Source organism: Lepisosteus platostomus, chromosome 5 (genome assembly GCF_059453375.1).
Source record: "Lepisosteus platostomus isolate fLepPlt1 chromosome 5, fLepPlt1.hap1, whole genome shotgun sequence".
NCBI classification, from domain to species: domain Eukaryota; kingdom Metazoa; phylum Chordata; class Actinopteri; order Semionotiformes; family Lepisosteidae; genus Lepisosteus; species Lepisosteus platostomus.
Window position 1 is genome coordinate 2,273,418 of NC_142615.1, and position 14,491 is coordinate 2,287,908.

General features: G+C 55.7%; 1 protein-coding gene across 5 annotated transcripts in view; it reads right to left on the reverse strand.

Annotated features, from left to right (window-relative positions):
• The window catches only part of msh5 (mutS homolog 5), a 34,946-nt gene that overhangs the window by 3,758 nt on the left and 16,697 nt on the right, over positions 1 to 14,491 (reverse strand). For 2 of the 5 annotated variants that reach the window (XM_088631103.1, XM_088631104.1), the window contains exons 19-25: positions 14,345 to 14,471; positions 12,808 to 12,957; positions 12,320 to 12,394; positions 8,076 to 8,222; positions 7,707 to 7,844; positions 7,441 to 7,514; positions 3,610 to 5,946 (exon numbers count right to left, since the gene is read on the reverse strand). In XM_088631103.1, the coding sequence (XP_088487229.1) occupies positions 5,835 to 5,946; positions 7,441 to 7,514; positions 7,707 to 7,844; positions 8,076 to 8,222; positions 12,320 to 12,394; positions 12,808 to 12,957; positions 14,345 to 14,471 (823 nt within the window). In that variant the 3' untranslated portion in view covers positions 3,610 to 5,834. Of the gene's footprint in view, positions 1 to 3,609; positions 5,947 to 5,999; positions 6,085 to 7,440; positions 7,515 to 7,706; positions 7,845 to 7,933; positions 7,963 to 8,075; positions 8,223 to 12,319; positions 12,395 to 12,807; positions 12,958 to 14,344; positions 14,472 to 14,491 lie in introns of those variants that run through there. The other 3 variants (XM_088631106.1, XM_088631105.1, XM_088631107.1) reach the window with 3 other exon arrangements.

The window sequence follows — 14,491 nt, forward strand, 5'->3', positions numbered from 1 at the left end:
TCCAGTCAGTGTGTGTGTGTGAACCCCCCTCTCTCTCAATGCGGTATTAGTGTAATGTATTGACTTAACTCCTTCTCCCTCCCCTTATCTAAATCCTTCTTTTTTTTGTGGCTTTCAAAACAAATACCACAAACTGGTTCTCCAGCTGTCATCACCTTTTTTTATGTGAAACTACACTATTACTTATCTCAGTGTGCACTGATGTGTGTTCTTAAATGTAGCCTTTGGGAAAAATAGCATTTCAGTCTGCTGACAACAAGGCCACAGCGGAGCACAGCGCAGTAAAAACCGCTGACAACAAGGCCACAGCGGAGCACAGAGCGGTAAAGTCCGCTGACAACAAGGCCACAGCAGAGCACAGAGCGGTAAAGTCCACTGACAACAAGGCCACAGCAGAGCACAGCGCGGTAAAAACCGCTGACAACAAGGCCACAGCAGAGCACAGCGCGGTAAAGTCCACTGACATCAAGGCCACAGCGGAGCACAGCGCGGTAAAGTCCACTGACATCAAGGCCACAGCGGAGCACAGCGCGGTAAAAACCGCTGACAACAAGGCCACAGCAGAGCACAGCGCGGTAAAAACCGCTGACAACAAGGCCACAGCAGAGCACAGCGCGGTAAAAACCGCTGAAAACAAGGCCACAGCGGAGCACAGCGCGGTAAAGTCCGCTGACAACAAGGCCACAGCGGAGCACAGCGCGGTAAAGTCCGCTGACAACAAGGCCACAGCAGAGCACAGCGCAGTAAAGTCCACTGACAACAAGGCCACAGCGGAGCACAGCGCGGTAAAGTCCGCTGACAACAAGGCCACAGCGGAGCACAGCGCGGTAAAGTCCGCTGACAACAAGGCCACAGCAGAGCACAGAGCGGTAAAGTCCGCTGACAACAAGGCCACAGCGGAGCACAGCGCGGTAAAAACCGCTGACAACAAGGCCACAGCGGAGCACAGCGCGGTAAAAACCGCTGAAAACAAGGCCACAGCAGGGCACAGAGCGGTAAAGTCCGCTGAAAACAAGGCCGCAGCGGAGCACAGCGCGGTAAAGTCCGCTGACAACAAGGCCGCAGCGGAGCACAGCGCGGTAAAAACCGCTGAAAACAAGGCCACAGCAGGGCACAGAGCGGTAAAGTCCGCTGAAAACAAGGCCGCAGCGGAGCACAGCGCGGTAAAAACCGCTGACAACAAGGCCACAGCAGAGCACAGAGCGGTAAAGTCCGCTGACAACAAGGCCACAGCGGAGCACAGCGCGGTAAAGTCCACTGACATCAAGGCCACAGCAGAGCACAGCGCGGTAAAAACCGCTGACATCAAGGCCACAGCGGAGCACAGCGCGGTAAAGTCCGCTGACAACAAGGCCACAGCAGAGCACAGAGCGGTAAAGTCCACTGACATCAAGGCCACAGCGGAGCACAGCGCGGTAAAAACCGCTGAAAACAAGGCCACAGCAGAGCACAGCGCAGTAAAGTCCGCTGACAACAAGGCCACAGCGGAGCACAGCGCGGTAAAGTCCGCTGACAACAAGGCCACAGCAGAGCACAGCGCAGTAAAGTCCGCTGACAACAAGGCCACAGCAGAGCACAGTGCGGTAAAAACCGCTGACAACAAGGCCACAGCAGAGCACAGCGCGGTAAAGTCCGCTGACAACAAGGCCACAGCAGAGCACAGTGCGGTAAAGTCCGCTGACAACAAGGCCACAGCAGAGCACAGCGCGGTAAAAACCGCTGACAACAAGGCCACAGCAGAGCACAGCGCGGTAAAAACCGCTGACATCAAGGCCACAGCGGAGCACAGCGCGGTAAAGTCCACTGACAACAAGGCCACAGCAGAGCACAGCGCGGTAAAAACCGCTGACAACAAGGCCACAGCAGAGCACAGAGCGGTAAAAACCGCTGACATCAAGGCCACAGCAGAGCACAGCGCGGTAAAGTCCACTGACATCAAGGCCACAGCAGAGCACAGCGCGGTAAAAACCGCTGACAACAAGGCCACAGCAGAGCACAGAGCGGTAAAGTCCGCTGACAACAAGGCCACAGCGGAGCACAGCGCGGTAAAAACCGCTGACAACAAGGCCACAGCGGAGCACAGCGCGGTAAAGTCCACTGACATCAAGGCCACAGCAGAGCACAGCGCGGTAAAAACCGCTGACAACAAGGCCACAGCAGAGCACAGAGCGGTAAAGTCCGCTGACAACAAGGCCACAGCGGAGCACAGAGCGGTAAAGTCCGCTGACAACAAGGCCACAGCGGAGCACAGAGCGGTAAAAACCGCTGACAACAAGGCCACAGCGGAGCACAGCGTGGTAAAGTCCACTGACATCAAGGCCACAGCGGAGCACAGAGCGGTAAAAACCGCTGACAACAAGGCCACAGCGGAGCACAGCGCGGTAAAGTCCGCTGGGATGAGACGGAGGGGGGCAGAGAGAGAGTCACCCGTCATAGAGACCTGCCAGAAACCACCTCGGAGGAGAGGGTGTGGGCAAGATTCCTGCCGGAGCTGGCTGGGTCACATTCCTGCCTGCGGTTCTGGGCACCAGGTGAGCGCGGCGCCCGAGGGAGAGAGGGAGAGAGAGAGAGAGACAGTGGGAGAGGGAGAGAGAGACAGCCTGAGGACCAGTGAGCCTGTCTCCCAGTAATGCCCCATCTGTCTACAGGACATGTCAATAGTTTTAGGATATGTCCCTGTTGTAAATGTCTGTAATATGTCTGTAGATTTTATTTTACTTTTATTTTTTGTTTTGCTTCATGTGAATTTCATGATTTTTTATTGGCTGGGGCAACACGGATTGTACCCATCGGTCATGCGAATGAAGCACCTTGAACTGAATTGAATTGAACTGAGAGGGAGGGAGAGACAGCGAGAGAGGGAGAGGGGGAGAGACAGAGAGAGAGGGAGAGGGGGAGAGAGGGAGGGAGGGAGAGAGGGAGAGGGGGAGAGAGAGACGACTGACGTTCCCACGGGGCAGGCAGGGGGGCCTCGCAGCCCGGGGGTCCCCCGAGCTCAAGGACAGGGGCGCTGTCTGGGTGGAGTCCGCGTGTTCCCCCCAGGTCGGAGTTGGGTTTCCTCCCACAGTCCACAGACAGGCTGCTGGGTAAATGGGCTTCTGGGAAAACTGGCCCTGGTGCGAGTGTGTCTGTCTGTTTATGAGTGTGTGTGTGTCTGTGAGTGTGTGAGTATGTGTCTGGCGTGTGTCTGTGAGTGTGTGTCTGTGTGTGAGTGTGTGTGTCTGGTATGTGTCTCTGTGTGTGTGTCTGTCTGTTTATGAGTGTGTGTGTCTGGTATGTGTCTGTGTGTCTGTCTATGAGTGTGTGTGTGTGTGTGTGTTTGACTGTTTATGAGTGTGTTTGTCCAGGGTGTGTCTGTGTGTGTGTCTGTCTGTTTATGAGTGTGTGTGTCTGTCTGTTTATGAGTGTGTGTGTCCGGTGTGCATCTGTGTGTGTGTGTCTGTCTGTTTATGAGTGTGTCTGTCTATGAGTGTGGGTGTCCAGTGTGTGAGTGTTTGTGTCCAGTGTGTTACTGTGTGTGACCTGCACATTTCCTCTATCTGGGGGGTCGAACCCTGGGCCTGTTCCAGTCCCTTCGGACCGCTGAGCAGAAACAAGCCAGGACACACCTTGGCCTTTGGCTCCGAAGGGTTTATTTGGCGAAATGTGTTCTTAACACATTACAACAACAACAACAACAACAACGAGAATAATAAATAACGTTATATATCAAGTATGAACAGGGAAGCAGATGAGCAGGAACAGTGAGGTGTTGTTGTTGTTCATAAAGGCTGTTCCAGTAACTGTTTCAGCCCCTCTGAAACGACAGCGTGAGAGAGGTCGGGGATCAGGGGTGACTGGGGGTGATGAGAAGTGATTAGGGGTGACTGGGGGAGATTGTGGCTGATTGAGGAAGACTCGGGGTGATTAGGACTAACCGGGGAAGATTGGGGGTGATTAGGGGTGACTGGGGGTAAATGGGGTGATTGAGGGTGACTGGGGGTAAATGGGGTGATTGAGGGTGACTGGGGTGACTGGGGCTGATTGGGCGTGATTGAAGGGGGGTGGTGCTGATTAAGGGAGACTGGGGGTGATAAGGGGTGACTGGGGGTGACAGGGAGTGATTAGGGGTGACGGGGGGAGACTGGTGTTGATTGGGGCTGACTGGGGCTGACTGGGGGAGATGGGGGTGATTAGGGGTGACTGGGGGTGACGGGGAGTTATTAGGGGTGACTGGTGGTGACAGGGAGTGATTATGGGTGATGAGGGGAGACTGGGGGAGACCGGGGGTGACGGGGTGATTAGGGGTGACTGGGGGTGACAGGGAGTGATTAGGGGTGATTAGGGGTGACAGGGGGAGACTGGGGGTGACAGGGAGTGATTAGGAGTGACTGGGGGAGACTGGTGTTGATTGGGGCTGACAGGGGAGACTGGTGGTGACAGGGAGTGATCAGGGGTGACTGGGGGAGACTGGAGGTGACAGGGGGTGATTAGGGGTGACTGGGGGAGACTGGGGGTGATTAGGGGTGACTGGGGGAGACTGGAGGTGACAGGGGGTGATAAGGGGTGACGGGGGGTGACTGGGGGTGACTGGGGGTGATTAGGGGTGACTGGGGGAGACTGGGGGTGACAGGGAGTGATTAGGGGTGATTAGGGGTGACTGGTGGAGATTGGGGGTGACAGGGAGTGATTAGGGGTGACTGGGGGAGACTGGTGTTGATTGGGGCTGACTGGGGGAGACTGGGGGTGACAGGGAGTGATCAGGGGTGATTAGGGGTGACTGGGGGAGACTGGGGGTGATTAGGGGTGACAGGGGGAGACTGGGGGTGACAGGGAGTGATTAGGGGTGACGGGGGGAGACTGGTGTTGATTGGGGCTGACTGGGGGAGACTGGGGGTGACAGGGAGTGATCAGGGGTGATTAGGGGTGACTGGGGGAGACTGGGGGTGACTGGGGGTGATTAGGGGTGACTGGGGGGAGACTGGGGGTGACTGGGGGTGATTAGGGGTGACTGGGGGAGACTGGAGGTGACAGGGGGTGATTAGGGGTGACTGGGGGAGACTGGGGGTGACTGGGGGTGATTAGGGGTGACTGGGGGAGACTGGGGGTGATTAGGGGTGACTGGGGGAGACTGGAGGTGACAGGGGGTGATTAGGGGTGACTGGGGGAGACTGGGGGTGACTGGGGGTGATTAGGGGTGACTGGGGGAGACTGGTGTTGATTGGGGCTGACTGGGGGAGACTGGGGGTGACTGGGGGTGATTAGGGGTGACGGGGGGAGACTGGGGGTGATTAGGGGTGACTGGGGGAGACTGGGGGTGACTGGGGGAGACTGGGGGTGACAGGGAGTGATTAGGGGTGACTGGGGGTGACTGGGGGAGACTGGAGGTGACAGGGGGTGATTAGGGGTGTCGGGGGGGAGACTGGAGGTGACAGGGGGTGATTAGGGGTGACTGGGGGAGACTGGAGGTGACAGGGGGTGATTAGGGGTGTCGGGGGGAGACTGGTGTTGATTGGGGCTGACTTGGGGAGACTGGGGGTGACAGGGAGTGATCAGGGGTGACAGGGAGTGATCAGGGGTGATTAGGGGTGACTGGGGGAGACTGGGGGTGACTGGGGGTGATTAGGGGTGTCGGGGGGGAGACTGGAGGTGACTGGGGGTGATTAGGGGTGACTGGGGGAGACTGGTGTTGATTGGGGCTGACTGGGGGAGACTGGGGGTGACTGGGGGTGATTAGGGGTGACTGGGGGAGACTGGAGGTGACATTGGGTGATTAGGGGTGTCGGGGGGAGACTGGTGTTGATTGGGGCTGACTGGGGGAGATGGGGGTGATCAGGGGTGACTGGGGTCAGGCGCTACAGGATGTCGCCCGCAGAGGGCAGCACCTCCTCTCTCAGGTACTGGGGCAGGTCGACGGAGGGGCTGTCCAGGTCCAGGCCCAGAAACCGGTCCACGATGGCCCGGCACCTGGGGGGCAGACAGAGACGGGGGGGGGTTTGGGGCGCGATGAGGAGATCCACAGTCTCCCGGAGAGAGCCCACCACCTGGGGGCGCCGTTTGACTTGCGGTGACGCGATCGCTCTCTCTCTCTTTCAGCCCGCAGCACTGGTGAAATGTTCACAGTGATGTGTCAAAACCCCCAGTGTCGAGTCACAAACCGGACACACCGGACACACACACTCACACAGACACACACCGGATACACAGACACACACTCACACAGACACACCGGACACACACACTCACACAGACACACACTCACAGACACACCAGACACACACTCACACACACACCGGACACACACACTCACACCGGACACACACCGGATACACAGACACACACTCACAGTCACACACCGGACACACACACTCACACAGACACACTGGACACACACATTCACACAGACACACACCAGACACACACACTCACACAGACACACCGGACACACACACTCACACAGACACACACCGGATACACAGACACACACTCACAGTCACACACCGGACACACACACTCACACAGACACACACCGGATACACACACTCACACAGACACACACCGGATACACAGACACACACTCACAGTCACCCACCGGATACACAGACACACACTCACAGTCACCCACCGGACACACACACTCACACAGACACACCGGACACACACACTCACACAGACACACACCGGATACACAGACACACACTCACAGTCACACACCGGACACACACACTCACACAGACACACCGGACACACACACTCACACAGACACACACCGGACACACACACTCACACACTCAAACACAAGACACATACTCATACTCAAACACAGGACACACATACTCAGAAACAGACACACACACTCACACACAGACACACACCAAACACACAGACACACACTCACAGACACACAGACACACACAAAGACACACACTCACTCACAGACACACACTCACACACTCAAACACCAGACACATACTCAAACACAGACACACACTCACAGGACACACATACTCAGAAACAGAGACACACACACTCACACACAGACACATACCAAACACACAGACACACAGACACACACAAAGACACACACTCACTCACAGACACACCAGACACACACACACACTCACAGACACACACTCAAACACCGGACACATACTCAAACACAGACACACACTCACAGGACACACATACTCAGAAACAGACAGACACACACACTCACACACCAGACACACACACTCACACCAGGGCCAGTTTTAACCCTCCAGCCTGTCTGGAAACCCACTCCGACCCGGGGAGAACATGCAGACTCCACACAGACAGCGCCCCCTGTCTGGTCTTGAGCCCAGAGCCCCAGCGCTGACCCCTGCGATGTGGGCAAGTGCTAAACAGACTGCGGGTGTGTGTGTCAGAGGGGAGCGGGGCGGGGGAGGCGAGAGGGACTGGGGGGGGGGGGCGCTCTCTGACCTGGCGGCCTGCTCCGTGCTGGACGGGCGATCGACGCGCTCGATGGCCTTGCCCGCTCGGTACAGCTCCGACACCTGGAACACACAGGACAGCCGTCCTCACACACGGAACACCTGCTGGGCTCCTCGGGACAGACACTGTCCTGAGCCTTGTCTTCAACTGACACAGGGGATCACACACACACACACACAGGGGATCAGACACACACACAGGGGATCAGACTCTCACACACACACAGGAGATCGGACACACACACACACACTGACCTCCACGGCCCTCTGCACCAGTGGGGGTGGCAGTCCTGCCAGCGTGGCGATGTTGGCGGCGTGACTGGACTGGCACACGCCCTCCTTCAGCTGGTAGAAGAACACCAGCTCCTCCCCATCCAGAGCTGTCTCCAGGGTCTGAGTACAGGACGGCCCTGTTAGTGTCACTGGGGCTGTCAGTGTGTCGTCTCCAGGGTGTGAGTACAGGACGGCCCTGGTAGTGTCACTGGGGCTGTCAGTGTGTCGTCTCCAGGGTCTGAGTACAGGACAGCCCTGTTACTGCTGGGGCTGGGTCTGTCGGTGTGTCACTGGGGCTGTCACTGTGTCACTGGGGCTGTCGGTGTGTCACTGGGGTGTCTGGGGTATTACCAGGTACTGCAGCAGGGGGGACTGGGGCAGCAGGCCCATCTGCACCAGGCTGTGGAAGTTGGTGGACAGCAGGACGTGTGGGCAGTGCTGGGGGCCCCTCCTCAGCCAGTGCCGGACGCAGGCGGCCAGCAGGGACACGCCGTCCACCTGTGGGCCGGTCGGACACGGGGGGGGGAGAGAGAGAGTGAGGTACTCTGGGATTAGACAAACAGTCTTCCCCGAATTCAGAAATCTCATCCCAGAGTTCCCACACCTGCCAGCATCCCAAAGGGTCCCAATCCTACTGGGAGAGGGAGGAGGGAACTCCGCTGAACTGGCAGCCCAGTGTGTGATCTCCTGTCCCAGCCTGAGGAACAGACAGTGAGCCTGTCTCTCAATAATAATAATACAGTGTGTGATCTCCTGTCCCAGCCTGAGGAACAGACAGTGAGCCTGTCTCTCAATAATAATAATACAGTGTGTGATCTCCTGTCCCAGCCTGAGGAACAGTGAGCCTGTCTCTCAATAATAATAATACAGTGTGTGATCTCCTGTCCCAGCCTGAGGAACAGACAGTGAGCCCGTCTCTCAATAATAATAATCCAGTGTGTGATCTCCTGTCCCAGCCTGAGGAACAGACAGTGAGCCTGTCTCTCATTAATAATAATACAGTGTGTGATCTCCTGTCCCAGCCTGAGGAACAGACAGTGAGCCTGTCTCTCAATAATAATAATAATACAGTGTGTGATCTCCTGTCCCAGCCTGAGGAACAGACAGTGAGCCCGTCTCTCAATAATAATAATCCAGTGTGTGATCTCCTGTCCCAGCCTGAGGAACAGACAGTGAGCCTGTCTCTCAATAATAATAATACAGTGTGTGATCTCCTGTCCCAGCCTGAGGAACAGACAGTGAGCCTGTCTCTCAATAATAATAATACAGTGTGTGATCTCCTGTCCCAGCCTGAGGAACAGACAGTGAGCCCGTCTCTCAATAATAATAATACAGTGTGTGATCTCCTGTCCCAGCCTGAGGAACAGACAGTGAGCCTGTCTCTCAATAATAATAATACAGTGTGTGATCTCCTGTCCCAGCCTGAGGAACAGACAGTGAGCCCGTCTCTCAATAATAATAATACAGTGTGTGGTCTCCTGTCCCAGCCTGAGGAACAGTGAGCCTGTCTCTCAATAATAATAATACAGTGTGTGATCTCCTGTCCCAGCCTGAGGAACAGACAGTGAGCCTGTCTCTCAATAATAATAATACAGTGTGTGATCTCCTGTCCCAGCCTGAGGAACAGACAGTGAGCCCGTCTCTCAATAATAATAATACAGTGTGTGATCTCCTGTCCCAGCCTGAGGAACAGACAGTGAGCCCGTCTCTCAATAATAATAATACAGTGTGTGATCTCCTGTCCCAGCCTGAGGAACAGTGAGCCTGTCTCTCAATAATAATAATACAGTGTGTGGTCTCCTGTCCCAGCCTGAGGAACAGTGAGCCTGTCTCTCAATAATAATAATACAGTGTGTGATCTCCTGTCCCAGCCTGAGGAACAGACAGTGAGCCCGTCTCTCAATAATAATAATCCAGTGTGTGATCTCCTGTCCCAGCCTGAGGAACAGACAGTGAGCCTGTCTCTCATTAATAATAATACAGTGTGTGATCTCCTGTCCCAGCCTGAGGAACAGACAGTGAGCCTGTCTCTCAATAATAATAATAATACAGTGTGTGATCTCCTGTCCCAGCCTGAGGAACAGACAGTGAGCCCGTCTCTCAATAATAATAATACAGTGTGTGATCTCCTGTCCCAGCCTGAGGAACAGACAGTGAGCCCGTCTCTCAATAATAATAATACAGTGTGTGATCTCCTGTCCCAGCCTGAGGAACAGACAGTGAGCCCGTCTCTCAATAATAATAATACAGTGTGTGATCTCCTGTCCCAGCCTGAGGAACAGACAGTGAGCCCGTCTCTCAATAATAATAATACAGTGTGTGATCTCCTGTCCCAGCCTGAGGAACAGACAGTGAGCCCGTCTCTCAATAATAATAATACAGTGTGTGGTCTCCTGTCCCAGCCTGAGGAACAGTGAGCCCGTCTCTCAATAATAATAATACAGTGTGTGGTCTCCTGTCCCAGCCTGAGGAACAGACAGTGAGCCCGTCTCTCAATAATAATAATACAGTGTGTGATCTCCTGTCCCAGCCTGAGGAACAGACAGTGAGCCCGTCTCTCAATAATAATAATACAGTGTGTGATCTCCTGTCCCAGCCTGAGGAACAGACAGTGAGCCTGTCTCTCAATAATAATAATACAGTGTGTGATCTCCTGTCCCAGCCTGAGGAACAGTGAGCCTGTCTCTCAATAATAATAATACAGTGTGTGATCTCCTGTCCCAGCCTGAGGAACAGACAGTGAGCCCGTCTCTCAATAATAATAATACAGTGTGTGATCTCCTGTCCCAGCCTGAGGAACAGACAGTGAGCCTGTCTCTCAATAATAATAATACAGTGTGTGATCTCCTGTCCCAGCCTGAGGAACAGACAGTGAGCCCGTCTCTCAATAATAATAATACAGTGTGTGATCTCCTGTCCCAGCCTGAGGAACAGACAGTGAGCCCGTCTCTCAATAATAATAATACAGTGTGTGATCTCCTGTCCCAGCCTGAGGAACAGACAGTGAGCCTGTCTCTCAATAATAATAATACAGTGTGTGATCTCCTGTCCCAGCCTGAGGAACAGACAGTGAGCCTGTCTCTCAATAATAATAATACAGTGTGTGATCTCCTGTCCCAGCCTGAGGAACAGACAGTGAGCCCGTCTCTCAATAATAATAATACAGTGTGTGATCTCCTGTCCCAGCCTGAGGAACAGACAGTGAGCCCGTCTCTCAATAATAATAATACAGTGTGTGATCTCCTGTCCCAGCCTGAGGAACAGACAGTGAGCCTGTCTCTCAATAATAATAATACAGTGTGTGATCTCCTGTCCCAGCCTGAGGAACAGACAGTGAGCCTGTCTCTCAATAATAATAATACAGTGTGTGATCTCCTGTCCCAGCCTGAGGAACAGACAGTGAGCCTGTCTCTCAATAATAATAATACAGTGTGTGATCTCCTGTCCCAGCCTGAGGAACAGACAGTGAGCCTGTCTCTCAATAATAATAATACAGTGTGTGATCTCCTGTCCCAGCCTGAGGAACAGACAGTGAGCCTGTCTCTCAATAATAATAATACAGTGTGTGATCTCCTGTCCCAGCCTGAGGAACAGACAGTGAGCCTGTCTCTCAATAATAATAATACAGTGTGTGATCTCCTGTCCCAGCCTGAGGAACAGACAGTGAGCCCGTCTCTCAATAATAATAATACAGTGTGTGATCTCCTGTCCCAGCCTGAGGAACAGACAGTGAGCCTGTCTCTCAATAATAATAATACAGTGTGTGATCTCCTGTCCCAGCCTGAGGAACAGACAGTGAGCCTGTCTCTCAATAATAATAATACAGTGTGTGATCTCCTGTCCCAGCCTGAGGAACAGACAGTGAGCCTGTCTCTCAATAATAATAATACAGTGTGTGATCTCCTGTCCCAGCCTGAGGAACAGACAGTGAGCCTGTCTCTCAATAATAATAATACAGTGTGTGATCTCCTGTCCCAGCCTGAGGAACAGACAGTGAGCCTGTCTCTCAATAATAATAATACAGTGTGTGATCTCCTGTCCCAGCCTGAGGAACAGACAGTGAGCCTGTCTCTCAATAATAATAATACAGTGTGTGATCTCCTGTCCCAGCCTGAGGACCAGTGAGCCTGTCTCTCAATAATAATAATACAGTGTGTGATCTCCTGTCCCAGCCTGAGGAACAGACAGTGAGCCCGTCTCTCAATAATAATAATACAGTGTGTGATCTCCTGTCCCAGCCTGAGGAACAGACAGTGAGCCTGTCTCTCAATAATAATAATACAGTGTGTGATCTCCTGTCCCAGCCTGAGGACCAGTGAGCCTGTCTCCCAGTCATGCTCCATCCGCCTACAGTATTTGTCAATATTTTAGGATATGTCTCTGTTGTAAATGTCTGTAGATTTTATTTTACTTCTATTTTTTGTTTTGTTTCATGTGAATTTTTTTATTTTTATGTGCTTTGGCAACACTGATTGTACCCATCGGTCGTGCTAATAAAGCCCCTTGAATTGGATTGAATTGAGAGAGAGAGAAGGGGGTCAGGAGGAACAGTGACTCGCTCCCCACCCGATCTTCCTCCTCCTCCTCCTCCTCACCGTGTTGGTCCCTTTCCCGAACTCGTCTATCAGCACCAGGGAGCTGCCTGTGCTGTCGTTCAGAGCCGACGCCATCTGACAGACAGGAGAGAGGGAGACACTCGCTGATCCCCGGACTGGACACTCCAGACAGACAGAGGGGTTCATACAGACTCACTGACCCCCGGACTGGACACTCCAGACAGACAGAGGGGTTCACACAGACTGACCCCCGGACTGGACACTCCAGACAGACAGACAGACAGAGAGGTTCACACAGACTGGACACTCCAGACAGACAGACAGAGGGGTTCACACAGACTGACCCAGAGACTGGACACTCCAGACAGACAGACAGAGGGGTTCACACAGACTGACCCACAGACTGGACACTCCAGACAGACAGAGAGAGAGGTTCATACAGAGTCACCGACCCACAGAGTGGACACTCCAGACAGACAGAGAGAGGGGTTCACACAGAGTCACTGACCCCCGGACTGGACACAGACCTGGTTGAGGTCGATCATGAAGGTGGACAGCCCCAGGGACACGGACTCCCGGCTGTGCATGCGGGTGTAGATCCCGTCCATCAGCCCGACCTCTGCCTGCGCCGCCGGCACGTTGGAGCCAATCAGGGCCATGAACACGATGAGCCCCACCTGCCGGGGGGGGGGGGAGGGGCCGACACCGTCATCCAATCAGAGCGCGGCTGGGTCCGGGGGGACAGGCCTGCTGGGGGTTAGCAGTGTGACCTCACAACAACCCCAGGGTCATGGGGCCACAGGGTCGGGGGTCAGTGGACAGGACAGACCTTTAACAGTACGTGGCCCACTGACAATGGGCTCCAGGGTCGTGGGGTCAGGGGTCAGTGGAGGGGACAGACACCTTTAACTGCACCCAGCCCGCTGACGGTGGACTCCAGGGTCAGGTCGTGGGGTCACGGGGTCGGGGGTCAGCGGAGAGGAGAGAGAGCCCGCTGACGGTGGACTCCGGGGTCAGGTCGTGGGGTCACGGGGTCGGGGGTCAGCGGAGAGGATAGAGAGCCCGCTGACGGTGGACTCCGGGGTCAGGTCGTGGGGTCACGGGGTCGGGGGTCAGCGGAGAGGAGAGAGAGCCCGCTGACGGTGGACTCCGGGGTCAGGTCGTGGGGTCACGGGGTCGGGGGTCAGCGGAGAGGATAGAGAGCCCGCTGACGGTGGACTCCGGGGTCAGGTCGTGGGGTCACGGGGTCGGGGGTCAGTGGAGAGGATAGAGAGCCCGCTGACGGTGGACTCCGGGGTCAGGTCGTGGGGTCACGGGGTCGGGGGTCAGTGGAGAGGATAGAGAGCCCGCTGACGGTGGACTCCGGGGTCAGGTCGTGGGGTCACGGGGTCGGGGGTCAGTGGAGAGGATAGAGAGCCCGCTGACGGTGGACTCCGGGGTCAGGTCGTGGGGTCACGGGGTCGGGGGTCAGTGGAGAGGATAGAGAGCCCGCTGACGGTGGACTCCGGGGTCAGGTCGTGGGGTCACGGGGTCGGGGGTCAGTGGAGAGGATAGAGAGCCCGCTGACGGTGGACTCCGGGGTCAGGTCGTGGGGTCACGGGGTCGGGGGTCAGCGGAGAGGATAGAGAGCCCGCTGACGGTGGACTCCGGGGTCAGGTCGTGGGGTCACGGGGTCGGGGGTCAGCGGAGAGGAGAGAGAGCCCGCTGCCGGTGGACTCCGGGGTCAGGTCGTGGGGTCACGGGGTCGGGGGTCAGTGGAGAGGATAGAGAGCCCGCTGACGGTGGACTCCGGGGTCAGGTCGTGGGGTCACGGGGTCGGGGGTCAGTGGAGAGGATAGAGAGCCCGCTGACGGTGGACTCCGGGGTCAGGTCGTGGGGTCACGGGGTCGGGGGTCAGCGGAGAGGATAGAGAGCCCGCTGACGGTGGACTCCGGGGTCAGGTCGTGGGGTCACGGGGTCGGGGGTCAGCGGAGAGGAGAGAGAGCCCGCTGCCGGTGGACTCCGGGGTCAGGTCGTGGGGTCACGGGGTCGGGGGTCAGTGGAGAGGAGAGAGAGCCCGCTCACCTGCTTCAGGTAGATGCTCTTCCCGCTGGAGTTGGGCCCGGTGATGAGCTTGACCTTCCCCGCCGCGCCGGCGCTGACGGTGGGGTTCGGGACGAACACAGGGGCGCACAGCTCCACCAGCGGGTGCCTGCGGTTGGGGGGGGCGCA